The following is a 26,662-nucleotide window of genomic DNA, read 5'->3' on the forward strand; positions in this document are numbered from 1 at the left end:
AGACTAGGACTTTGAAATTTGGCGGGAATTAATGTCATCAGTCGGGAGAACCAGAGCTGCGCATGCGCGGGACACCTACACTCCCGCGTGCTACCTTTGCAACCTGGACAGCCAATCAGAATAGGCGTCGGAGCCCAAGTTCCGAGAATGCACCCTTCTAGTCCGGGAGGCGGGCGCTTTGCAGGCTGTGGCGAGATGGGGAGGGAACAAGAAGGGGGCACGCACAGTCTTCGCGGCCAGGATCTCTGCGGGCCAATGGCAGAGGCCTAAGGTCTCTAGGCAGTAGGGTGTGGCATTGGCGGCTACCGCAAGTAGAGGCCGTCTAATGCCGGGCCAATCAGAGTGAGGAGGTGGGAGGAGACTAGCCAATCAGTGTGCAGGATAGGCGAGGCTTGGGGCTGAGGAGTCTCGCGCGGACGCCGCGGGCTCCCCAGCTTCTGTCAGGGGAGCCTGGCGTGCGGAGGCGACTGAGGAGGCGGGAAGGCGGTAGTGGTTGAAAGGGAAGGGGCGATTGCTGATTTGCTGGGAGGAAGTCCGAGGGAGTGGGCGGTCATGGTGATGGCGGCGAAGAAGGGCCCGGGGCCGGGCGGCGGGGTCGGCGGGGCAAAGACGGAGGCGGAGGCGGCTTCGGAGGTGTGGTGTCGCCGGGTGCGGGAGCTGGGCGGCTGCAGCCAGGCCGGGAACCGCCACTGCTTCGAGTGCGCCCAGCGCGGCGTCACCTACGTGGACATCACCGTGGGCAGCTTCGTCTGCACCACCTGCTCCGGCCTCCTGTGAGTGGACTGGCGCGGGGGGAAGGGGTGGCCGCGAAGGAGTGGCGGGGAGTCGGCGTGAAGGCCGGCGAAGGGGCGGAGCCGAGGTGGGGGGTGGCGGGGAGGCATGGGGACGCGCCGGATGTGGCGAGAGTCCTCTGTGGCAGAGGTGTCAGGGGGAAAGGGAAGGGGCAGCCGAGGCCAGACACACGATTGGAGTCGCGGTGCAGAGGAAGGAAGGACAGAGGCGAGGAAGGGAGAAACTCCCTACGGGAGGCAAGGAGAACCGAAAGGGGGGATGGATGGTTGAAGAGAACTGAGGGGAGGCGGTTCGAGATTTAAAAGGCCGGAGAATGACATAACCCTTGAAAGGGAACTTCATGTAGCCGGAGGACAAAAAGGAAAGAGTCGGGCAAACTGGGCTCAGGATGAAGGAGCACCTGTCTTCCTTCTGGCTTGGGGCCATCCTGGAGTGGGAGATGGAGAAAGCGAGTTAAAATAGGCAAATTGACCCAGGTTGAGAGCACAGGGATAGTGGCAGGTAAGGGTCCAGTTCAAGTGTCCAGGTGCAGATCCTCATCTTGCAGGGCTTTGAAATGCCACCCAGAAGTAGGTATCTTACAGATCTAAGTGATGATGAGCGCTGATGGGCTGCCCTGTTAGAGAGCTCAACTTTTCCAACTTTTCCAAAGGTTTGTAGATCTGGATGCGCCATCCTTACGTGTAATAATTTACGTCTTTAAGCTCCTTGTTGCCATGGCTTGATCCTAGTAGTAACATCTTGCAACTCCTTCTAGACCGAGGGAGAGAGGAGAACGGTTGTATAATCTGATTCGCTATCCTTGGCACTAGCACTGTATTTGGCCATGCCTGAGCTAATTTAGAACCACAGTTCTAGCCCAGATTTCTGGTTATATAGTAAGTTTCTGCGCCCCCCCCCCCGCCCGCCCTTAGGGAATTGTTTGGTTAGATACATGATTAACATTTGATACCAAGCCTGTATCTCTCTTTTTTATCAAGGGGTTTATTATTGCTGTTTTTTAGTATTGTTTTAATACATTAGTTTGTTTGGTTATTGGTTTCATTTTTAACAAGGAGTGCTGTCCTTGTTTCTTCGTACTCCTTTAGGAGCCAAGGAGAGAGCAGTATTGCTCTTGCTTGACAGATGGGAAAACTGAAGCAAAGAGAGGTTTAGTAATTTATCCAATGCCATACGGGGCTTGCTGTTTTCAGCATTTGTTGTTTGATATTAGTTATGATCATGGCAGATCAGAAATGAGGATCCAGGTCTTCTAAGATACAGTTTAGGATAACTTCTATATTCAGTTTTTACCTCCTTTGCCAAACTGCTATGTTCTGATCAATCTCACTTGGGTATTGTAAGGAAGGATTTGACTTTGGTCTAAGTAAAAGCCACTGTGGCTCTTAGGATAATGATTTAGAATCCAAATAGAAATGTGTCAAAAGCTGTGGTAGAAATGAAAGTGAAGCAAAATGATAGAAACTAGAGATTAGGACAAGCACTCTGATGAGAGGAGGAGCAAAATTTAGAAATATTTATAGCATAAAGTAGAAAGAGAGCAGATTCCTGAAGACCTTGTTATGAAAAGGAAAATCTGATTATAGAGTCTGGAAAAAAGTAGAGAAAAGCAGAAGGTTAAAATTGATGATATTAGGTCCTAGGAAGAAAATGCTAAGAAACAGTGTTAATTCATTCCCATGGTTAGCTGTGATGGAATGAAAGATAAAACCCTGGAAGTGCTGACACCGTTATAATTTTATAGATCTTGGTTTAAAGTATCCCACAGACAACATTTCCCTTTTATAATGAATATCCTTCAATCAGGACAGAAGGAGGGGCAAGGGATCTGGGACACATTAAAAACCTGATTTCTTTTGCTGGAAAAGTTAACTCCCTAAATATCAGTGCGCAATTTGCAGAACTTGACCACTTTCTCCAGTGGTCATGATTGTGGATCCCATTAATGAAAAGTCAAAGGACTGATCTAGAGAGACACTGGGTGGAGGTGAGTATGGCATAAGGGTTGATTAATAGAAAAGTACCCCAAGAGGCCTGGCTCTGTCTAAGGCAGGGGAGAGGCCTGTCCAGCCCTCAGGCCATATATAAGGCCCATGAAATAATTAGGTCTGATCCTGCCAAGGCATTAGAGGTTAGTTAATTTTTAAGTTGATAATTTTGTATGGCCCTCAAATGATGTTATAAATATCCAAATGGCCCTTGGCAGAAAAGGCGTTCCCCACCCCCTTGGTCTAAGGTGTATGTTCCTCAGACTAGGGCTTAGCTGTTTGTTTGTTTGTTTGTTTGTTTGTTTGTTTTTGAGGTCAGTCTCTATGTGGACTCCACTTTCCATCCTTGGTTATCAGGGTTCTCTCCAGCTACTCTTCAGTTGACTCTTCAGGATGGTTTTTCTGTATTTTAGTTGTAACTCCCATTTGGTCCTGGGAACATGTCAGCTTCCACTTATTCTGGCCCCATTTTGGAATCTCTAGGGCTTAGCTTTTTAGGAACTTAAGTTCCAATGGGAACAAATGGTAGGAATCCACTAGCTCTTTTTTTTTTTTTTTTTTTTTTAGGGTTTTTTTTTGTTTTTTTTTAGTTTTAAAATTTTCTAGAAAGGACTTTTTTGCCAAGTATTTTGGTAAAGCATTATGAGTGATTATTTTGGTAAAGCATTATGAGTGATTCTTGAAGTGGTAGACTTTAGGGAACATATTTTTGGTGATTGGGAAACAAGAAGCTAGGCCAATCCTATGTTAGCAGGAAGTCACAGTAGAGTGAAGAGTCAAAAAGGGGCTGGGTCACTAAATGAAACTGAACTGAAGGCATGTTGAGGTTATAAAGAAAGATATATCAGATGAAATTCTATAAGAAAGCTTTAGTTTCCTTGACCGTGATTATCTGCGTGGGTTCCAGTGGTACTTCTCATTTGCTAATTGGAGTTCTAATTAGCATGGACTAGAGCAAGGCATATAAACTTTTAAAGGTGTCTTAACAGACTACTACCTGTGCCCTCTGATGTGGGAAGGGCCGGGAGCTGGTGGTGGCCAGAGGCAGAATGTGTGAGATGGAGCATACTTATTGCATTCTGCAGAGTGAGGGATGGAGCACACACAATCCAGCAGGCAATGGAGAGGCACGGCTCCACAGTGACACGTACACAAGTTAACACCATAAATCCACATGGTTGATTGCCCATAGATTAGGATTTTTGTGCTAGTGAAAATTGTGGTCGGCCAAAAATCTGCACATTCATTTATTCAATCCGTCAACGAATACTTATTGAGTGTCTATCAAGCCCCAGACACTGTTTTAGGTGTTGGAGATATGGTAATAAAATTGACAAAGTACCCATATTCATGTAGCTTACATCCTAGTAAAGGCCATGAACTGTAAATAAATAATTAAATATATAATTGCAGGTAGTGATAAATGTTATGGAGTAAAATAAAGCTCAGCATGGGCCAGAGAGTGGTGGGAAATCATATTGATGTATGATGATAAAAAAAAGATGAAATATTCTTCGTTAAAATGAAGAGGTACCCTGGCCAGTGTCACTCAGTGGTTAGAGTGTTGGTCCACGCAATGAAGTGTCAAGGATTTGATTCCCAATCAAGGGTACATATCTGGGTTGCAGCTTTGATCTCCACCCTGGTCTCAGGGCAGTTGGGGAAGCAACCAATCAATGTGTCCCTTTCACATCGATGTTTCTCTCTCTCCCTCTTCTTTCCTTCCTTCCACCCTCTCTAAAAATCAGTGGAAAAAATATCCTCCGGTGAGGATTAACAACAACAAAAAGTGAAGAGGATATTGAGGGCGAAATTGAAGTACCATACTTAACACCATCTCCAGAGAAAGGAGACAGCAGAATTGGCTTGGTATTTTGAAAGACAGTTTTCTGTTGAGGGTGTTACAAATATGTTTACCTCTTAGGTCAGCGGTTCTCAACCAGTGGGTCGCAACCCCTTTGGGGGTCGAATGACCCTTTCACAGGGGTCGCCTAAGACCATCGGAAAACATATATAATTACATATTGTTTTTGTGATTAATCACTATGCTTTAATTATGTTCAATTTGTAACAATGAAATTGAGGGTCACCACAACATGAGGAACTGTATTAAAGGGTCGCGGCATTAGGAAGATTGAGAACCACTGTCTTAGAGGGATGGAGTATTCTGGGGGCAGTGAGAAGAATAACCAGAGTTACAAGCGGGCTGAATTGGCTGATGTAGCAAGGTTGACTGTTCCAGCCCAAGTTGAATTTCCCAAGATCTGAAGAAAAATTCAGATTTTAATATTTGTGGGTGGGTGATGACTAAGCATTCATCTCTGCACATGTGAGCTCATTCTCACTATCTCTTTTTTAATGAGAAATACTTTCTCAGCTGTAGCAAAAACCCACAGTGTTGGTGTGAGGGCCTGAGAGAGAGAGGCTGTTTCTGCTGTTTCTAAATTTACATACATACTACCACAATTGTAGGTCCCAAATTTGACCTAGTTTTTATTCATTGGTTTTATTCATTAGTTTTCTTCCAATACCTAATTTCCTTAACTTGGTATAGATCTTTTTAATTTGCCCATGTTTGTATGGAAATAATACAATAATTAATAAAAATACAAGAATAAGCTGTATTCTAAATCTACTTTTGCCCCACCCTGTACAGGTACATGTGCTAGTTTATTTATTTTTCTGACTCTTCTACCAAAGGATGAATCTGCTATTTGAAGCTAGGTTGGGGTAAAAATCGCTGTTAAAAAGGATTTCTAAAGCAGAGCCTTAGATGTTCTTCCTTGTTCTGGTTTGCTTGCTTGCCTCAATGAATAAACCCCTTTTCTGTAAGAAGAAAGCATGGTGAGGCCTAAAATGTCATTGACATCAGGGATGGGTACTACCTTTGATACCCAGTTTTTCCAGCAAAGTATGTGACGTGCTTCCCTGACATGACTGGGTCCATAGTTTAAGCCATTGTCCTTCAAGTCTCAGTGGATACTTGTCTTTTCTACTTCTGCACAACTTTACTCTGATGATGGGATTGAGTCAGGATTAAGATGGGCAGAGCTCTGGGCTGGGTGTCAAGAGATGTGCTTGATAGCTCTTTATTTGTGACAAGTTTTACCCTCTGTCACCCTGTCTGGTTTGTTAGTGGTGGCTCCCAATTGAAGCACTTTTTATCTCCATGAAGGGAAAGGTGTGTCTTAATAATTCAGTACTTTTCCATCTGTCTGGGTTGGCGAGATAGACATGTACCTTGCCCTTATTTAGTCCCATCCCTCCATCCCCTCCCACCTCACCTTTCATATTCTCCTCTGCTGGGCTGAGGTGGACAGAGTTTCACTAAGTTACAGACTTAAGCACTTTATCGTATGAAGCCCTTGGACAACTTAAAAAACCCCTAAGAAAATAAGTTACCAAAGAAAAGAGAAGAAAGGAAAAAAATTGTAAAAGGATTAGCATTGAGCCTGAAGAGGAAGGCAGCTGATAATATCAGGATTCTAGTGACTACAAGAGAGGACAGCTGTTATCATTGTCACTGAGGAACAACAACAGGAAATGGCTTGAAGCAGGGGAATTTAGATTAGGAAGAAGTTTCCTAAAATTAGTGAATTTGACCCTGGAACAATGTAATAGGGATACTCCCTATTAGGGACTCTTCTTGATGATGTTTGGGTTCAAGATAAGGATTAAACTGGTTAGCTAACCCCTGCTTAGGCTAAGAAATACAAACTGGGGTGTACAAATTTGAACACAAATATTCAGAGGTAAGGAATTCCCAAGTTCAGATTTGGCACAAATGAAAGCACTTGGGTGCTGGGTGGAACTGGCTTTTTCCATTGTTGACCTGGCAGAACCTTCTCATCTGAGCAGCTGAGCAGGTTTGAGGCTTTTATGAAGCAAGCTAGAAGCAAAATATGGGCCAGTTTGAGGGTGATGACCGCAGAGACACGAAAGATGTGGTATCTAGAAACATTAGGGTGCTTAATAGAGGGAGAGGAGAGAAAGGCTGAGAGAGAGAATTGGGCAGACTTTAGTATCTCTGCAAATTGCTTCACTTGCCAAGTAATTCAGAGTACTTTAAAGATTGAGTACTTCAAATGTTATTTAGGTTCATTTTGGGGAAAAGGAAACTGAAGTGGAAAAAGACTTTATGACTGGGCTCAAGGCTTGCGTCCTAATAGTGTACTTGCTTTCAACTGGAAAAACTTGCACTATTCTGGGCAAATAAATTTATCTCTATATTTCTCCCAGCACCTCCTGGTTAGAAATAACAGAAGGGTACTTCCTTCTAGTTCTCACTTCTTTTGGGGAGAACCTGAGTTAATTTGGGGAGATTACATCCAAGTTGGAGAGTTGGGTCTGTTTAATTCTAGGTCAGTGACTCACATCTGACCCACTGGATGACCCTGGTATGTACCCAAGGGAAAGCAATACTCTTAGACAACTTAGTGTCATCTACTGGAAGGGGAGGGGCTCTTGTTTCTAAATTGCTTCTCTCAGCCAGCAATGGCCTCTATGATTCAGAAACAAATTCTGACTCATAAGCCATGGAACTAGTCCTTCTGAGCGGCAGAATGTTGTGTTACCTTATAGAGAACTCTCTCTGCCCCTATACTGTGGCTCTGGTTATAGTACATAAGCCAATCTACAGACATTAAGGTCAAAGCAATGGTTGTTATGCTTCGGAAACATCCTATCCCGTCAGATTCATTTGGCCCAACGAATCTAAATCAGTTTCTCTGCCTTCCCTTTATCCTGTCTCATCCTTCCTCCCCCTCAAAAAAACAAAAACCTCTAGTTCAAGCTTAGCCATAGAAAGTTCTGTTGACCTGGCATGGCTCAGTGGTTGAGGGTCAACCTATGTACTAGGAGGTCACAGTTAGATTTCCCGGTCAGGGCATGGGGCAGGGCAACATGCCCAAGTTACAGGCTCAATCCCCAATGAGGGTGTGCAAAAGGCAGCTAATCAATGAATCTCTCTCATCATTGATGTTTCTATCTCTCCATCTTCCTATCTGAAAACAATCAAAAAAAATTTTTTTAAAGAAAGTTTTTTGGATTTTTTTTTTATTGATTTTTTACAGAGAGGAAGGGAGAAGGATAGAGAGAAACATCGATCAGCTGCCTCCTGCACACCCCCTACTGGGGATGTGCCCGCAACCAAGGTACATGCCTTGACCGAAATCGAACCCAAGACCCTTGAGTCCGCAGGCCGACGCTCTATCCACTGAGCCAAACCGGTCAGGGCTTAAAGAAAGTTTTGTTGTTCTAAGCATCTCCTCTAGATTGATACATGGGTCAAGTCCCTTCCCCTCCCCCTGTAAGAAAGCACACCTCCCTGTTTATACTTTGCTAGCAGTTCCTGATTCTTCTTTCCGGAAATGTCAGTGACCTTTGTGTGATAGGTTTAGAATCTGTTTTTCAAGTGTAAACATAATATATTTTTACTTTTCCCCTGATAGCATTTATCATCCTTCCTCCACTACTGCATCATGGTGCTAATTCTCCCTGATCCAGCTGTGTGCCTATATTACACCCTACTGCGTTGAGAAGTACTCTTGTCCAGGCTCCTTGGTTCCTTCTTATAAGCCAGCAGTCCAGTGATTGAGGACTGGGGTCTATAATTTTTGTATCTCTCAAAGTGCCTATCACAATGCCTTGTGTTTTGGCAGAGTAAATATTTGTTAGTGGGAGGTGAAGAAGAGGACCAGGATCATCAGGTCAGAGAGGTCTGCTCTGGCTAGACCTCAGAAAGGTTTGGTATTCTGAGAGGGAAGGGACTAGTTGTTAAGGTGAGAAAGGGCAAGGGAAGGGATATAGAAGTAGGCTGTCTGGACTTCAAAACGAAACAAAACAAAACCATTAGTAAGAGAGGCTTCAGGAGAGAAAACTGGAATATCTCTGAAATGTGATCAGAAGAGAGTCTTCAGGGCAGATCAAGTTTAAGAGCTATTGTTTGACATGTAGTAACAAAGCCTGGCTTCTGGTTCTCCCTGCTATTATCTTTCCTCATTGATATTTCTTGTTTTTTAAAGGAGTATTTTCAGACTCTACTGAAAAACTAGCAGCAGAATTATTGAAAGTGCCCTCAGTTGTAGCCTCCATTGTCGCCTCCAATGTCCTGTCCTTTGTTAGAATCCGCCATCAGAAATTTAGCATCCAAAAGGAGCCTGCCCTTTACTGTTCACTCTGTACTGTGTCATCTGTCCTCCCTCCCTGCCCCCACCATCTTCATTTACACTAACCCAAACACTGCCGTTCTTCCAGCCTTGGCAGGAGCATCTTTATTCTGTGTGTGCACCTGTAAGCATGAATGTGTTGTCCCCACCTTTTTCTAGGATTTTCGTTTGGTAAATTTTGTTATCTCTTCCTTCTCCCTTTGCTTTTCTGAGGGCATCAACCAGGACCCTATTCTAGAGTTACAGTGCTTTTATTTTCACATATTGATCCACTCACTTTTTCCAGGAGAGTAAAAGTTTGAAGATTTCTCATCATTTGGACTGTCTTTCCTGAATGTGCCTGTGGTCTTTCATTCCTGATCCCAGGGTCTAGTTTATTTGTTTTGGTTTAGCCAGTTATGTTTTAATCTGATGAGGGCAGTATGTCTAGACCAGAGTCAAGCTTAAGGTATAAGGAAACTGCTTGGCTTAGCCTCAAGTTTCCCATTAGAACACTGGAGGCAGTTGCAGCCCGGGGGGCGGGGGGCAACTCCCAAGGAGTTAACCCAGAGCTTGCACAAAAGCATTCACATGCCAATCTCATATCTCATTGTTGAACCTGATTTCCTCCTGCTTCATTGAAAGATCTAGAAATGAGAAAATCCAGAATATTTCTTTTCCCAGAGATTTATTCCTGAAAGAGAGGGACCCTTTCTATTCCTACTACCATGCCAAACTTCTTATAGACACGAGGAGCAGCAGCTAGCCTAGGGACTCTGTTTTTTGTCTTTAAATCTTATCTTTGTTAGTATTAATCAGGAATTATCATGGGCCTTTATTTTTGTCTTCCCTTGTTCTTGAGAAATATATGGGCTCTGGGACCTTGAGGATGTGCTGTAGGTCTCAAACAATGATAAAACAGGAAATGGGAAGTGGTTGCACATCTGAGTTCCCAGAAGTACCCCCTCAGCTGAACACTGAACTGTTGGGGGTCTGAGCCAATATAGAGGAGGTCTCTGGAGGGGCAGTCTCTGCCTTCCTCACTCTGTCGTCCTTGTCTCTTATTAGAAGCCTCCAAAACATTCTTGCTTCCTTTCTTTGAATTAGGAAGTAGCTCAGGAAGGAAGTTCTGCTTGAGGCTAATTTATGTGTTGTTTTATCCTTTCTCCCTGCCTCCCCTCCCATAAACAGACCTGCAGTGCTAACTGCATTATACTTCACTTTCTTTCTATTTCTCTCCCACAGGAGAGGCCTGAACCCCCCTCATCGAGTCAAATCCATCTCCATGACAACTTTCACTGAGCCTGAAGTAGTATTCCTGCAATCCCGTGGAAACGAGGTGAGCAGCCACTGATGGAGTATTACAGGCTAATAGTTGCCCTATCTGCTGGAGAGCTTTGTCTTAAGATTATAGAAAAACCCTTCCGTTTTTTTCTAGTCGTTTCTCTTATTTTTTAGAATATAAGATATCTTGCCTTATGTATATTTACAGATCTCAGTTATGCAAATTGTGATTTGTAGGCCCCTTGTTGGAGGAATCAGAGAAAGAAGCAAAATCTCTGCAGAAGGTTGTCCTTGGGCACTTGAGGGGAAAAATGGTTAGAGTTTCACCTTGATGAGCATTTAGAGTTGATTGGGCCTGCCCCTCTCATTAAGATCTCCTAGAGCTGAATTGAGCCTTAGCAACCCAGATTTAAGTCTATGTCATTTACTTGAAAGTGAGTTAAACCCCTTCCTCAGCTAAATCTGCTGGTAGCAAGATGCCATTCTTGGTGTTAGCAGAACACCTAGCTTACAACTGGTTGGCTTACTTGCAGGGTGCAAACAAGGGCCTCTGGAGGGTGTTCTAGAAACCACAGCTCTGAAAATTGCCCCTGACCTCACCCCCATCCAAATTTAGTTCCCATAATTCTCATGGCCCTCTAATCCTCCTATATAATAAAAGCGTAATATGCAAATCGACCGAACTGTGGAACAACCAGTCGCTATGATGTGCACTGACCACCAGGGGCAGACGCTCAATGCAGGAGCTGCTCCCTGATGGTCAGTGCACTCCCACAGGGGGAGCACCGCTCAGCCAGAACAGAAGCCAGGCTCACAGCTGGCGAGCACAGCATCAGAGGCGGGTGATAAGGAGTGAGGGGTCCTGGACTGTGAGAGGGCACAGGCCGGGCTGAAGGACACCCCCAGACCCCAGTACACAAATCTCATGCACCGGGCCTCTAGTTTCTTTTATAATATTTGTAACAGTATATAATTATAAGTTTATTTTTTTTTTAATTTAAAGCATGACCTCCCCATTAGATGACAGCTCTGTGAGGATAGGGCATCATGTCTTCACCCTGTGTCCATGCTCAGTAGATATTTATTGATGAATAAACTGGAAGTGGTATCATTCCCCTTTCATGCTTTCTGCCCCAACTCCTCTGTCACCTAACTCCATTCCTTTAGGTTTGCAGGAAGATTTGGCTGGGTCTCTTTGATGCTCGGACATCTTTAATACCAGATTCCAGGGATCCTCAGAAAGTGAAGGAGTTTCTCCAAGAAAAATATGAGAAGAAGAGATGGTAAGGAGGAAGAAAGAGATTGATATGAAGACATGTGTCCAATACATACTTCATCTGATAGTCCAGATTCTAGAGTTGAATTGGGGCTTCTCTCAAAAGCTAAACTTGGGTTGAGTCTGTTTCACTCAGATTTGGTTAGGGCTTAATTCTGCCTTCAAAATAATAAAGCTACATGGAAGATAACTTGTTCTTGGTCACTAACCTTGCAGCTTTGATGTCCCCTCTTTTGGGAAGATGGTAGACTAACTGGAGGGGGAGCTAGGCCTGTGGGAGTGGGGGTCAATTTTTATAGCTCACCTGATTTTATATATGTCCTATATAATTTTTTGCTTTTAGCCCATCATTTCATTCATGATTTGTATGTTTGTTGTTTTCTGGAAGAGGAAAACGTCTCTGTTCTCCCCTACCTTTTCTTTCCCGAGGTGTCACTTCTTATTGTTTGATTTTGGGGCATGAGAATGTTGGCAGTAACTATAAGGTTGAGAAGAGAATGCGAGGAGATTGGTGTAGTAGTTAAAGCAGCACTTTGGATTCCCTCCTGGGGGTGTCCTCACAAGAAAGAATATTCTTTCAGAATAGAGACCAAACACACTGTAGTGAGAGGGATTTTATAAAAAGTAACAGGACCTGGCAGGAGAGGTTTTGAGCTCTTAGAAGATGAGGTGGCAGAAAGTTTTACTATGAGACTGAGAATCTGAAGAAATACCCAGAAATAAAAGGAAGGACCTTGAGTAGGAAGCTGGAAAATAGGATCACCTATTTATCAGCATTATTGCAGATGTTATACTTGAAACCCAGATGGTTTGACGTCAGAAAGAGGAAGAAATAATAGGCATAAGCCAGAGGAAACTGAACGTCCTGCAGAAAAAAAATGAGCATCTGACAGTAAAGGGGAATCTCAAGATAGGCAGAATTTTGCTTTGTTGCTAAATTCCTTTTAGTTCAAAAAAGAAAATTAGGGCCCTAACCGGTTTGGCTCAATGCATAGAGCGTTGGCCTGCAGACTCAAGGGTCCCGGGTTCGATTCCGGTCAAGGGCATGTACCTTGGTTGTGGGCACATCCCCAGTAGGGGGTGTGCAGGAGGCAGCTGATCGATGTTTCTAATTCTCTATGCCTCTCCCTTCTTCTCTGTAAGAAATCAATAAAATATATTAAAAAAAAGAAAAGAAAAGAAAAGAAAATTAGGAGAAAATGAAACAAGATTTTGGCTGCTATAACCTGTGTTTTTCCAAGCACCTAAGGTAAGCGTGGTCCAAGGTTTACCCCTCTCCTTTCAACCTAATATTCTTTCTCGAAGGTATGTCCCCCCAGATCAAGTCAAGGGGCCCACTTACACCAAAGGCAGTGCCTCCACCCCTATCCAGGGCTCCATCCCGGAAGGGAAGCCTCTGCGTACACTTCTGGGGGACCCTGTGTCATCTCTTTCAGCTGATGCCTCCACCTCTAGCCAGGTAACTCTCAGATCTGCCCTTCACGATTACTTTGGAATTTGGGAGACAGGAGTATCAGTTTCCTAAATCTCCTGGACTTAGTAGACAACAGTTCAGGAGCTGTGAGTTGGTTCTCAGCCCTGCTGTTACCTATGTCTTGCATCTGTCACCTTGGACTCATATCTTTTGGAAGAAAGAACCAACAGGAAGTGGTATTTAGGGAAGTCAGAGTATGAACTCCAAACCTGACCATTCCTCCAAGGAAACACAGAAGGGGCCGGGACTCTGCTTCAAGCACCTGGGAAAGATGAGGAGGTAACAGCTCCAGGGGCACTGTTGGGCAATATCCCTGTATATATCAGAGTTACCGTGACTAGTATGCTCTAAAATGTGTGGTTCTGGGAGCTGGTGTACTGAGAAGACAGAGGAATTAGGTATGAGAGAAGCTAAGGCAGTTTCTGCCCAGGAGTCCTCTCAGTTGAGAGCAGTTGCTCTCCTCTCTTTCCACTTGCCTATCTGGGGGTCGCCTGGGGAGCCCTGCAGGGGCTGGCATTTCTGGGATTCCAAGTGCTATATGTAATGTCTTATCCAAGTCTGTTAGCCAGTCTCAGGCTCGGATATCTCAGCCCCGGAGCACTCAGCCACCTCCCCACTCCTCGGTCAAGAAAGCCAGTACTGACCTGCTGGCTGACATTGGTGGAGACCCCTTTGCTGCTCCCCAGACAGTACCATCATTTGCTGCATTCCCAGCCTTTGGGGGTAAGTGGTACTTGGGATAAGAACCTTACTACAACATATGTACCCTTAACACAAAAAATTCACTTCCCCGGGGGGACCAGGTTCTACTTGGCCCTAGCTGAATTCACATGAACAAACGTGATGGTAATTCCGAAGCCTCAAGGCTGGGAGGGTTGGGGTCAGAGGGGTACCAGGGATTATGTTTGGGAGTTGGGGCTCCTGGAATGTTCTTTTAGAACACTGGAAATAGACTTTTTATTACTTTCACTCTATTAAAATGGGAGCAGGGGGATTATCGTGTTCCATATATCCTAACGTCTTCCCAAAGATCAGCAATAACCAATAATAGAGTTGAATAAAGTGGTATCTAGTTTCCCTTTTTGCTTTTCAAGCCCCTTTCTCCCCCAGAAAATAATTTTCCCCACATGATTCTGCTCAAACTAGACCCTGACAAAAATGTTAATGCCTTATGGAATAAGGATAAAAAGGTGATGGGAGTGAACTTAGAGCCTCTGAGATCCCCTTTCCCCCACCTGTGTCTAGCTCTCTGCCAAAAGCCCCTGCATCTCCCTCTGAAAAGGATCCTGTGGAAAGGCAGATGCCCCATCGGGTGGCCTTTGAAGGCCTTTAGAATTAGTGTATATTATTCTATTTTTATTCCATTATTCTAGTTAGTGTATATTACTGTATATTAATATACATTTTATCTATATAACTTTTGCATTCCTTAACCTATAGGCCAGACACCTTCCCATGGGGGCTTTGCCAACTTCGATGCCTTTGGCAGTAGCCCCAGCTCTTCTGCATTTGGAAGCATTCCTCTGGCTCGCCAAACCCCGTTTCAGGCCCAGCCAACAGCCACAGGTAAACTCTGCCTCACCGGTGGTTTCCTTTCTCCCAGCTGCATCCAGCTGTTCACATCCATACATCACCTTTCATTCACATCTGCACCAGTCTAAAGAATTGTGCAAAGGATATAAAGAGAAGCTCTAGGAAAGGCTGAGAGGATTCTGATGAGATGATTTTTGTAATGAAGAGGGGGCTCTATGTTCTATTTTTATTTGTTTTTTATTCAGAGAGGAAGGAAGAGGGAGAGAGAGAGAAACATCAATGATGAAAATCATTGATCGGCTGCCTCCTGCACACCCCCTACTGGGGATTGAGTCCTCACCCATCCCTCTTAGAGCAGGAGCCTGTAAACCCTATATTGTGTAGTTTATGTTATACAATTGAAAGAGAGTCTAAAGATTGCCAGCGGTTCTCAACCTGTGGGTTGCGACCCCTGAAAATACATCCAGCATATCAGATATTTACATTACTATTCATAAGAGTAGCAAAATTACAGTTATGAAGTAACAACGAAAATAATTTTATGGTTGGGGGCCACCACAACGTGAGGAACTGTATTAAAGGGTCGCGGCGTTAGGAAGGTTGAGAACCACTGCAGCATTCAGCTTCTCCCTAAGTGCCCAGGCCTCGAGTCTACAGAGTGGACTCCCTTTGGACATCCTTGGATGCGGGAGGGCAGCTGGAATGCTGTAAAGAGCAGATGTTTGAGGAAAGCCAGTGACTTACGCTCTTTTTCTTTCTTCCACCTTCCTGCCGTTTCCCTCCTAAACCTCATTGCTAGCCAGTGGGATGCTGACTGGAAGTTACAGCTTTGGTAAGTTATCCTGCCTACGCTATAGGCACCCAAGTTAGGAGCTCACCTCAGGTCCTCTGATCCTAGAGTTTTTAGGTCTGGAAGGAACTCTTCAAATTTAGCCATTCTCCAGATGAGACAGTTCAACAGTTTCCCTGTTCGTGCAATCCACACAATGGCAGACCTTGACCCTGGGCCCAGGCTTCCTGACTCTTGCTCTGCCCACAGCCTTCCCACTGTGACACTGAACTGGCTACTTGCTTTTGTTTTTATTTTATTTTCATACTTTTGAATGGGACAAGAAGAGACATTTTTATATTGATAAAAGTTTAAAAAGTAAGTTTAACTGATAGGGTAACCTTGAAATTCATAAAGCAATAACTATTAGATAATTAAAATTTAATAAACCAACAGAGAGGGAGGCTATAATAGACTCTCACAAATTAATAGGTAAAATAGACAGACAGTTAAGGAAGGAAGCCAACTATTTGAGTAATACTTTAACAAGTTTGACCTAATAAATATAAATAGAATTTTGTAAACAAAAGGCAGAATATATAGTATTTGCAAACATAGAACCATTTTACAATTTGGGAAATTAGTAGGGGGCAACAAAATCTCCATAAATACTAATAAATAGAAATTACACAGGTCACATTTTATATGATAAAAGATGTCCTAAATAAAACTTAAAGGCATGGAACAGGGAGGAGATACTTACAACCTGGAAGATAGACAAAAAGCTAATAGCCATACTGTGTTTTATAAAACACCTAAAAATAAGAAAGAATAGGATAATGGACAAAGGATATAAGCAGATAATACCCAGAAAAAATATGAAAATGTCTTTGACCTAACTAATCAGATGCAAATTAGAATAAAATATTGATTTTTGACATTATATTAGCAAAAATTTTAAAGATTGATAATGGCCAATTTTTTGTGGGGAAATGGGCCCTTTCTTTAAAAAATTGATTTCGGAGAGAGGAAGGAGAGGGAGAAAGGAATAGAAACTTTAGTAATGAGAAAGAATCATTGATCGGCTGTCTCCTGCACATTCCCTGTTGGGGGACAAGTCCACAACCGGGGCATGTGCCCTGTCTGGGAATCAAACCATGACCTCCTGGTTCATAGGCCGACACTCAACCACTGAGCCACACCAGCCAGGCAAATGGGCCCTTTTGTGAGCAGTTGGTAAGAATGTAAATTGGGCCGAAACTGGTTTGGCTCAGTGGATAGAGCGTCGGCCTGCGGACTGAAAGGTCCCAGGTTCGATTCCGGTCAAGGGCATGTACCTGGGTTGCAGGCATATCCCCAGTAGGAGATGTGCAGGAGGCAGCTGATTGATGTTTCTCTCTCATCGATGTTTCTAACTCTCTATCTCTCTCCCTTCCTCTCTGTAAAAAATCAATAAAATATATTAAAAAAAAAAAAAAAAAAGAATGTAAATTGGGCCGAACCGGTTTGGCTCAGTGGATAGAGCTTCGACCTGCAGACTCAAGGGTCCCAGGTTCGATTCCGGTCAAGGGCATGTACCTTGATTGCCGGCACATCCCCAGTGGGGGGTGTGCAGGAGGCAGCTGATCGATCTCTCTCATCGATGTTTCTAACTCTCTGTCCCTCTCCTTTCTTCTCTGTAAAAAATTAATAAAATATATTTTTTTAAAAAGAAAAAAAGAATGTAAATTGGTACAGGAGTATTCAGGTTAGCAAAAGGAAAGTGTTCTTGGGAATTGGAGCTCTAAAGGAAATAGTCTATACAAGGTTATTATAAATTGGTCTGTTCAGAAATGCATTCCTAGCACAGTTAATTGTTTTAAATATTTTAAAGGAGAAAAAGAAGGCATTAGCCCTGGAACCATTCCTGGCTGAAATGGGGATGAAACTTTTGTTTAGTATCTGATCATCTCAAAATGCAGCCATATCCAGAGCCAACCAGCATTTTTGAGGCTCTTGTCATTGCCAGAAGCATCCTCGGATTATCTCCAGGAGGAATGAAAGATTCCCCATTTTGCAGGAGAGAAAACTGGCTCAACTTGATCAGTGACTTGGCCAAAATTGAATAGCTGATAAGTGGCAGATTCCATTCACTTTGTACCACATCATGATCATGAGGTTGCTTCTGTGAGTGTGATATAAAAGAACTATTGGGCCCAGCTGGTGTGTCTCAGTAGTTGAGTGTCAACCTACGAACCAGGAAGGAGGTCAAGGTTTGATTCCCAGTCAGGGCACATGTCCCATTCGGGCTTGATTCCCCAGTAGGGGGCGACAAGAAGCAGCCAATCAATGATTCTCTCTCATCATTGATGAATCAATCTCTTTCTCCATCTCCCTTCCTCTCTGAAATCAATAAAAAAATATTTTTAACAGAACTATTGGGCCCTAGCTGGTTTGGTTCAGTGGATAGAGCATTGGCCTGTGAGCTGAAGAGTCCCGGGTTTGATTCTGGTCAAGGGCACATGACCAGGTTGCAGGCTCAATCCCCATTAGGGGGCATGTAGGAAGCCCCCAACCAATGATTCTCTCTCATCATTGATGTTCCTCTCTCTCTCTCTCTCTCTCTCTCTCTCTCTCTCCCTCTCTGAAGTCAGTTTTAAAAAAACAACAACTATTGGGTATGAAGTAGGAAGATGTTGGTGAGAGGTGGGTATTTCTTTTGACAAGCCTTGTTGTATTTTTATATTTCTAAGAGGGAGTATGAAGAGGGGAGGTTTCTAAAACTGCAGTTTTCCCCTGAAACTGCTATAAGACGTGTGTACAAATACAGCTCCAGAAGTGAGGCTCCGGAAGTATATTAGAAGCAAACCCAAGCACAGATACTCTAGCTGTGGCCTCCTTTCTGAGAATGTGCTCTTTTTAAGGTGTTCACTTCAAGTAAGGGCCAGTTCTGCCCTCTGCTGTCCACCAGGAGACACACAACACTGCTTGCAGATGGAACCACAGCCCTTCTCCCAGTCTGGGAGGACAGAGGACCTGGTCCTCACTGAGGGGAGTTCCCTGACATGAAGGCCCAGAGCAGGACTGAAAAGTCTGAACTAAGGGAGCTGTGTTCACTCAGAAATTCCATGTACTCTGAGTCAATCAGGCAAGGGAAGGACCTGGGGCTGGAAAATCAGAAGGTCCAACACCACCCTGCTGGTTTTCCAGCCTTCTTCATGGCCTGTGGAGTGGAGAGGATTGACGCCCAAGAATGTGCAATGGCATTATAGCCTAGCACTTGTTCCTGTAGGAAGTCCAGCGGTTGGGGAAGAAGAGCGGCCAGGAGAGTACTGTCTTTTAAGTGCTGGCACACTAGAAGCAGCCCATCTTTGGAACCTTGCAGTAGGCAGGCACTGGGCATCTGTCTTACCTGCTGGATTCTCAGCTTCTCCAAGTTAGAGCCTGGTCACCATCAGTCAAGCTCATGCCTAGTACAGTGAAGATACCCTTAAACAAGGTTTTGGAGTAATACAGCTAAACCTTTAGAAAAGAAAAAGCATGGAGATTTAAATTACAGTTCTGGGCATTCAGGAAAAAAACAAAACTTGATAGACAAGAAAACAGGATGAGGTTTGAAGGAGCCAGGGAGCAACACAGATTGGAGAACCAGCTTGGCTTTGCCATTTCCTTCCTTGTATCCTTTCTTTATCTTTTCCTTTCCCTTCTTTTTCCTCTTGTCTCTGAAAGGAAAAGTATCTTCCATTGTGAAGGATCCCTCTCACCGTTTCCCACTTTCTGCAGGGCTTGGTCACATCAGCTTTATCTGAATAACACTTCTACTTCATTTCCCTTTGCTGGCATATTCCCTTTTCCCCACAATATGCTTAAAGTTTCCCATTCTACAGGATGTTTCCACAGCCTTACCCATGCTTGTCTCTTGTCACAACTCCTCTCCACAGCCATATCTCTGGGAAGAGGAGCAGATGGCCTTCATTTACTCATTTTTTACTGTCCTGCTTCTCTCTCTCTCTCTCTCTCTTTTTTTTTTTTTTACAGACTTTATGGCATAATATATATACTGTTGTGCACCTTGATTTTTTAAACTTTATTAGATCTTTTTTTATCCATACATTAACAGCTTCCTTGTTTTTTATATGTACATATAATAATTTATTTAATCAGTCCCCTGTTGGTGAATATTTAGGATGATTCAGTCTTTTGCTGTTAAACAGTGCTGCAGTTAACCCTGTATGTCATGTTTGCGCGTGCAAGTTATATCTGTAAGAAAATTCCTGGCAGTGGAATTGATCTAGTAGTATTTTTATTTATTACTATAAATATGTCAAGTGCTCTGAAGGAAAAGAACAAGGTGCTCTGAGGAAAATCAGGATCGAATTCACATTAGTGCATCAGGAAAGGCTAGTCTAAACACATGGTTTTGTTAAGCCCAAAGGGTGAGTAGGAGTTCGCAGGCCAAGGTCATGGGTAGGGCCTCTTGTTCAAGGCAGAGGCAGAGCATGTAAAAAGGCTGGAGCTGAGGGTCTAGGGAGGGTCTTCTTCACTTGGGTTCCTATTCTGAGCCAGCCATTGTATGTTTCCTTTAAGACTCTGTCTTGCTTCTCTGACCTTACAGATCATTTCTTTTTTTTTTTTAATTAAATCTTTATTGTTCAGATTATTATATTTGTTCCCCTTTTTCCCCCCATAACCAGATCATTTCTTAAATCATATGTTATAATACCTCACATTTGTGTTATATTTTAGATTTTAAAACACTTAGAGGGTCTTTACGGCTACCCTGTGAAATAGTGAGAAAAAAATGGAGAATGAAATAGTTTGCTATAATCACAATGGTAGCAAGTGGTACAGCCACAAGTAGAATCCAGTTCTTCTTACTTTACCTATTCAAATAGTCACTGTTTGTTTGTTTTTTTATTTGAGAGAGAGAGAGACATCCAGTTGTTTCTTCACCCATCTGCACATTCATTGATTGATTTCTATATGTGCCCTAACATGGGTTTGCCTTAGGGAATCGAACCCTTGGTGTTTGGGGACCATGCTCTAACCAATAAACACACTTTGCAGATAATATGCAAAGTGTGTTTCCCTTCAGGAATGAGTCTTCCAGCACTCATAAAAATAAAACTTTTTTCATTTGTAGCCTTGTTATACCCTCACAACAGCCCAGAATGGTTGACAGATGATATGTAGACACATAGATAAAGAGGCTTTCAGAAAATGACAGGGCCTTAGGTCTCTTCCTGTGGGATTTCCAGGACTCTTGCTCTGCAGGCTGTTTTGTAAAACTCCCACGTGGAGCTTGTCCTCTGCTTTTTCTTTTTAGCTGTGAACCCCAGGGAGGGCAGCAGAACCCTGCAGTTGGCTCTGCCCAGTGAGCAGTGTCTCTAAGCCCTAATCAAAGCTCATAGCATCAGGGTGGCTTCCCAGAAAAAGAAGTGGCTCCGATGGGAGTGCTGTTGGCTGAAGATTTATGCTCATCACCTCCAGTGCCATCTCATGAGATTCTCCTAAGTGTCCTTGGTCCTTTCATAGCTCTTCCCCCACCCTCTCTACCTGCCCTTCATAAGATTTATCCATAAGTGGAAATGCTGGTTTGAGTAAATTACAGTCTCTTGAGGAGAAAAATGGAAAGTGTAAGTCTAGTCACCATCCCTCCCGCTCTAGGAGAAAGCTGCTTTTCTCTCAGCGGTGGCAGCTTTGAGCACTAGGAAGATTGAGAGCCTAGTATCACATGGCCTGGAATTCTCAGTGGGAGACAAGTCCTCCTGAACTGGGTGATCGTGGGAAGACTGGGATGGCTCAGAGAACCCAGGTGGTGCCTCTCATGTGATCACTCCACTCCTCCACTGAACCCCATCTTCTCCTGCCCTTTCCATCTTGTCTCCAGCCCAACACTCGCTGTTTTATTTCCTATGACTTACCAGGGAGCAGCCAGGTGACTCCATTTGGTGCCGCCTCTCTTGCACCTGCCAGTCAGCCCAACAGCCTCACAGATATGGGCGGCCTCCTGGGACCTGGGGCATCAGCTGGAGGTATCCCTAGCAGGTAGGCACAGACATGGGTTTGCCTTAGGGCAGGAGAGTGGGCCAAGAAACCCTGGCCTTGCTTTTCTCAGCCCACTCAACTCCTCCTGTCTGGCAGTACTGGGTGTTCCATCTCCTAGTCCAGCGGTTCTCAACCTGTGGGTCACGACCCCTTTGGCGGCCGAATGACCTTTCACAGGGGTCACCTAAGACCATCCTGCATATCAGATATGTACATTACGATTCATAACAGTAGCAACATTACAGTTAAGAAGTAGCAACGAAAATAATTTTATGGTTAGGTCACAACATGAGGAACTGTATTTAAAGGACCAGAAGGTTGAGAACCACTGTCCTAGTCCCTTGCCCAACCTATCGCCTTGGTCCTGGAAGCTATGCATGCTGACCTCTCTCCCCGCATTGCAGCATCTTTGGGATGACCAGCCAGGTCCCCACACTCCAGTCGGCCGCAACTGGCGGAGGTGGCAGCACAGGGCTTGCCTTTGGAGGTGAGTCTTGCCTGTGAAGACCCAGGGAGGGGATCCAAGTCCTAGAGGGAATTGAGAACTCTGGACAGGGGTGGGTGGAATGGAGAGAAGAGTTAGATGAATGCTCAGTTATCACAATATTAAGCAAATGGGGGGAAAAAATAACCATCTTTTTTTCTCATCTCTACCCCATTCTACCCTGAGCAGCCTTCACCAACCCTTTCACAGCACCTGCTGCTCACCCTCAGCTGCCTTCCACAAACCCATTCCAGCCCAATGGCTTGGCCACAGGTAAGCCTTCCAGACTGTCCCCTGTCCCTGTATCTCACAGCACCAGTTTCTCTCCCCTCCCCCCGCCTCGCACACTGTCAGGAGGAGCAGCAGGCAGCCTCAGCTGGCAGTTGTGGTTTCCCAAACTAGTCCCCCTGAGCACCCTGCCCCAGTCCAGACCCATCTTAGTGGGCAAAAAGTAGAGGCACCCAGGCTACAGATCAGAATTTCAGAATTAGAGACTAGACTGCTGTTTACCTGCATCAGTTCTAAGGCTGTTTTAGTGTTGACCGGTAATGGCAGTGATTCCTCTTTCTCTTGCCCTCTGTGTCCGAAGGCGAGCCACCTGAAATCATGACCCTATTCCCTGCCCTCATCAGCCAGGGTGGTATGGTCTCCTCTCACCCTGCCCCTCCTCAGCCTCTGCTTTCTTTCTTCATGCACTACCACCCCTATTTTTGTTCTCAAAAATCTTGAGGCATGAAGAGAGAAGAAGAACAGCTTCCAGTGCTGTGGCAGGCCGGCCCAGTGCTAAGTGCGTTACATCTGTTATTTCATTTCACGGTGGCCCCAGGAGATAGGTACTGCTCCATTTTAGAAATGAGGTAACTGAGGCACAGAAAGGGCTGATAATTAGCTTTTTATTTATGCAGTTTAATAGGTAGCCTACAGCTGCCCCCAGTTCTGTGTCGTGTTCATGTTCTCCATGCCACAAGCCATGTGGGCCGGAAGCAGGCAGGTTTGATATCTTGCATGGAAGCTGAAGAGTTCTCTGGCTCATTCAGGGTACTTCTGCTGGGTACCTCTGGTTAGGGAAAAACTCCATTCTATTTTCCCATCTTGGAAGGATTCAGGAAGAACTGTTCTCCGGCCTATGTTCCAGACCTTCACCTGAGCCTCATGTCCCTCACTCCACAGGACCTGGCTTTGGGATGAGCAGTGCTGGACCTGGCTTCTCCCAGACAGTGCCACCCACCGGGGCCTTTGCCACCACCTTCCCACCACCGATGTTCTCCCTGCAGACCTCGATGCCTCAGCACCAGAATGGTAAAGGATTCAGACCTCACCCTCCTTCCTCACCCCCCATTGCCCACCCCCAGCGACTGTGTGTGTGTGTGTACGCACGCGCGCAAATGCGTATGCACATGTGTTACACATGCCCACAGGTATATTAGGGAGCCAGACGTGCAAGCTAATTCCATTTGGGACTATAGGGGAGGAATCAGGGCAGCACCAGGCGTGCCTGTGTTCTCTGGCTGCTCCATACGTTTATTCCCGTCTTTAGCAAGGCCCCCTCTCACTGCGCACCTGCGAGAGAGCTGTGCCTGCCCTGCAGGGAGGGAGACCGAGCAGGTCAGCACAGCATGAGGGCCAGGGCTCATGTCTGCTGAGGTCTTGCTCTTGCTTCCCAGGATCTTCCTTCAGTGACTTGGGATCAGCCAAGCTGGAGCAGAGGCCACTCAGCCAGCCAGGGGGCATCTCCACCAATCCCTTCATGGTGAGTGCCCAGTCCATGGCGTGGGGCATGGCCTCTCACTCTGGGTCTTGGGGACAGAATCCTTCTCGAAGAGGGTGATGTGGGGTGGAACTTAGACCCCTTCCTCATGAGGTTCTGCCTTGTCCAAGCCAGGGATGAGGGGGTAGTTGATGGGCCTCACGTCTCCTCTGCCCTGTCATCTCCCCCAACACCCACCCCCTCCACTTGGCTCTTAGCTCCTTCGAGTTCCCACTTTCCTCAGCACAGTCACCTTAAGGGAGAAAGGAAGCCTGCACTGCATTTCTTCTGTGGCCTCCAGCTTTTCTTCTTTAATCTAACAATTTGTTGTTGTTGTTGTTTCTTTCCAGACTGGATCTTCATCAAGCCCATTTGCCTCCAAACCTCCCACCACCAACCCTTTCTTGTAGCACTGTGTCCTGGGAGCGGGGGGGCCTCTTCCCTGCTCTCTGGGGCCCTTCTACTCCCTGCAGCTCTGGTGACCACTTGCCTGTGGCATTTCTGTGGGTCTGGGACCAGAGTGGGCCTTGTTGGGCAGGGTAGGGGTCTTGGAGATGGAGGTGCTAATGCTTTGCTTGGAGCTTGCATATAAAAGGGCAGCTTCCTCCCTTCTTCCTTCCAGCCCCCACCCAGGTAGGAGGCCCAGGAGAGAAGGCAGGGCCTGGCTTAGAGGAGCAATAGTGTTTTATTTCTCAAATTATTAATTACAATGACAGTAACCCCCCTCCTCTCCTGCCCTCAGCATACACAGTGCTCCCTTTGTCCCCAGCCCCGTGGGCAGAGGAAGCTGTGGGCAAAGGCTGACCAGGTTGCCCTGGGGGAACCCTTCCCCATGTCCAGCTTTCCAACACTGTTCTCGTGGACAGAAGCACAGTGGGAAGAGTACAGTAAAGGTGGGCTGAGGTGCAGTGTTGACATGGGATAGTGACCAGACAGGCTGAGAAGGCGCTGGGGGACCAGAGTGCCCTTGTGCCCTGGCTTGGGCCAGCACACCCTTTTCTCCATGGTTTTTGCTTCCCCAGCTCTCTCCCTCACCCTGGACACTCAGAATGACTAGTTTTACCTACATACTTAGACATGTCCAACTCCTGTCAAGCACTTTAGTTAGTTGTGGTGTTTGGATACCAATGTTTTATATTTATATAGAGAGAATTTTCTAATATAGCCTATTATATATATACACAGAGAGAGAGAGAGAGAGAGATACAAGCAGCCATTCTCCCTCCCAGAAAGCTCTTGTACATGGGGAATGGGATGTATCCCCATCTGTGCCTCAACCAGCAAAGCCAGAGCTCCAGAGTGTAGGGGGAGGGCAGCCACATGTTCTGAGCACCCCAGAGCCTGGGCTTTTCCAGGGAAAGGCTTTGTGTAATTGGCTACTTTTTTCCTTTCTTTTTTCCATGTACCTCCCTGGCCCCCAAATCTCTGCACCAAAGCTGTTAATAGGCAATGTTGGAAAAGAACTGCATTTGAAAGAAAAAACGGCACTCGGTCTTGTTTGGGGCCAGCTGGAGTGCCCTCACGTCACTCAACACGACTGCCTGGGCTGGTGTTAATGTCGCCTGCGTTGCCTGCGGTGCTGCCTGCTGTTGGCCACGGATAGTTGGCCCAGGACAGGACTCCCAGCCCACAGAGCCAGCTCCTGTCTGAACTGGAGTCCCGTGTTAGCAATGGGAGGGAGCAAGGCAGGAGAAGGGCTGCCTCTACTAGGGACGGGAGATAGGTGGCTGTCAACCACTCCCAGGTGCATTCTCGGCCCCTCCCCAGACTGTTTCCCCCTGAGGGTGTGTGGCAACAGCCTTGGTGTCTGTCTGTGTGGTGACAAGACAGGCCGCTTGGGTTAAACACCTCCCCTGACGGAGGCGAGGCACAGCGCTCGGCCTTGCTGTCAGCTGTCAGAAGAGGTTCCTCCCTTTTCCAGGTTGCCCAGAACTCTTGGCCCTTTAGCTGTTCGTTCTTGGGATTTCTCTGGGTTTTTCTACTCAGTTACCTTTAACAGTGTAACAGCAAGAAGAAACAGGGATTGGGTTATCACTTTATTTACTTGGAAGGTTTTTCTGAAAATACCTCCAGCTGCTGCCATTTGCCCAGCCAGGATGGCTTCCCAACCTTCCCACCATCCTGTCTTGTGTCTGTTTTCATTCTCCCAGCCTCCCCTCCTTCCATCTCCTGGTGGGATCTCCCAGGGTGGACCACCATGCTTTTCCCCTGGATTTATCATGTTCTGTCTGTTTCCTTTTAGTATTTTTCTGTCACCCTTGATATCTCTCTGCCCTTCCTCCTGTCTCTTTAGCATTCCCTTTGCTTAGAGCCAGGGAAGGGCGGCGGGAAAGCTGGTATCTGTTGCCGTGTAGTAGGGAAAGGAGCCTTTCTTATTTTCCCCCAGCTCCCCCACCCCTCCTTTCCTAAGCAAAAATACTGAGGTTTGGAGGTGAGATTTAAAGAACCAAGAGCTGCAGTGATTCTTACTGCATGTTGCAGTCACACGCCAGCTGTTCCCCAGGGATCTCCTTACTGCGTGGCGCCTGGGCCCAGGACCTCCCTGCAGTACCTTCTCTGTGCCTCCCAGTCACTCTGTCCAGTAAGGACTCCAGCCAGCTCACTGGCCAGAGCTGGTTGACCAGTCAGAAGTTATACTGGGTCAGCCTCAGACCCCAGGGCAGAAAAGTCAAGAGTTCCCCAGGCACAAGCCAAGACTAGGACTGCAGCAGCCTCTCTTGGCAGCTTGGCTTCCTCTCTCCAGGTGAGTGGCAAAGAATGGAAAAATCCCTCACCTGATAGAAAATGTCTAAATGACTGAGCTGTGTTTGTCCTGCCCTAACCCCTGGGGAAGTCCTGCATGGCTCTGCCTGGTAGTTGCAAATCTGAACCCCAGTGCACACACACCGTGGGGCTGGAGGGACTCAATGTGGAAATCCCATCCCACCATCCCATGGCCGTCCTGCACCTGGCAGAGGGATGCACAGGTGGACCCCTGTGGTTGGGAGAGGTGTTCTCACCCAGCAGAGCTGAGGTTCTGCCATTTCCTGTCCCAGGGGAGCAACTCAAGTTACCAGGGCGACAGGCTAGAATAAATCTTGTCTGGGTAAGGACAAGGGCAGTGTTGCTAGGGCAACTGATTAGGCCAGTTTGACTCCAGGCT

The 26,662-nt window shown here is 45.7% G+C and overlaps 1 protein-coding gene across 2 annotated transcripts; it reads left to right on the top strand.

The window, feature by feature from the left end:
- The first annotated feature begins 394 nt into the window (after positions 1–394).
- Positions 395–25,005, top strand: AGFG2 (ArfGAP with FG repeats 2). 2 transcript variants are annotated; one of them, XM_081089488.1, is made up of 13 exons: positions 395–773; positions 10,172–10,265; positions 11,378–11,493; positions 12,792–12,945; positions 13,518–13,683; positions 14,401–14,526; positions 15,293–15,325; positions 21,169–21,289; positions 21,694–21,776; positions 21,963–22,046; positions 22,944–23,072; positions 23,438–23,523; positions 23,871–25,005. In XM_081089488.1, exons 1-13 carry the CDS (start codon positions 553–555, stop codon positions 23,928–23,930), a joined length of 1,473 nt encoding a protein of 490 aa, XP_080945614.1. In that variant the 5' UTR covers positions 395–552; the 3' UTR covers positions 23,931–25,005. The 2 variants fall into 2 exon arrangements, with proteins under 2 accessions (XP_080945614.1, XP_080945615.1); XM_081089489.1 differs by lacking the exon at positions 23,438–23,523.
- The last annotated feature ends 1,657 nt before the right edge of the window (positions 25,006–26,662 follow it).

This window comes from Myotis nattereri (assembly GCF_964212035.1).
Source record: "Myotis nattereri genome assembly, chromosome: 4".
Classification (NCBI taxonomy): Eukaryota; Metazoa; Chordata; class Mammalia; order Chiroptera; family Vespertilionidae; genus Myotis; species Myotis nattereri.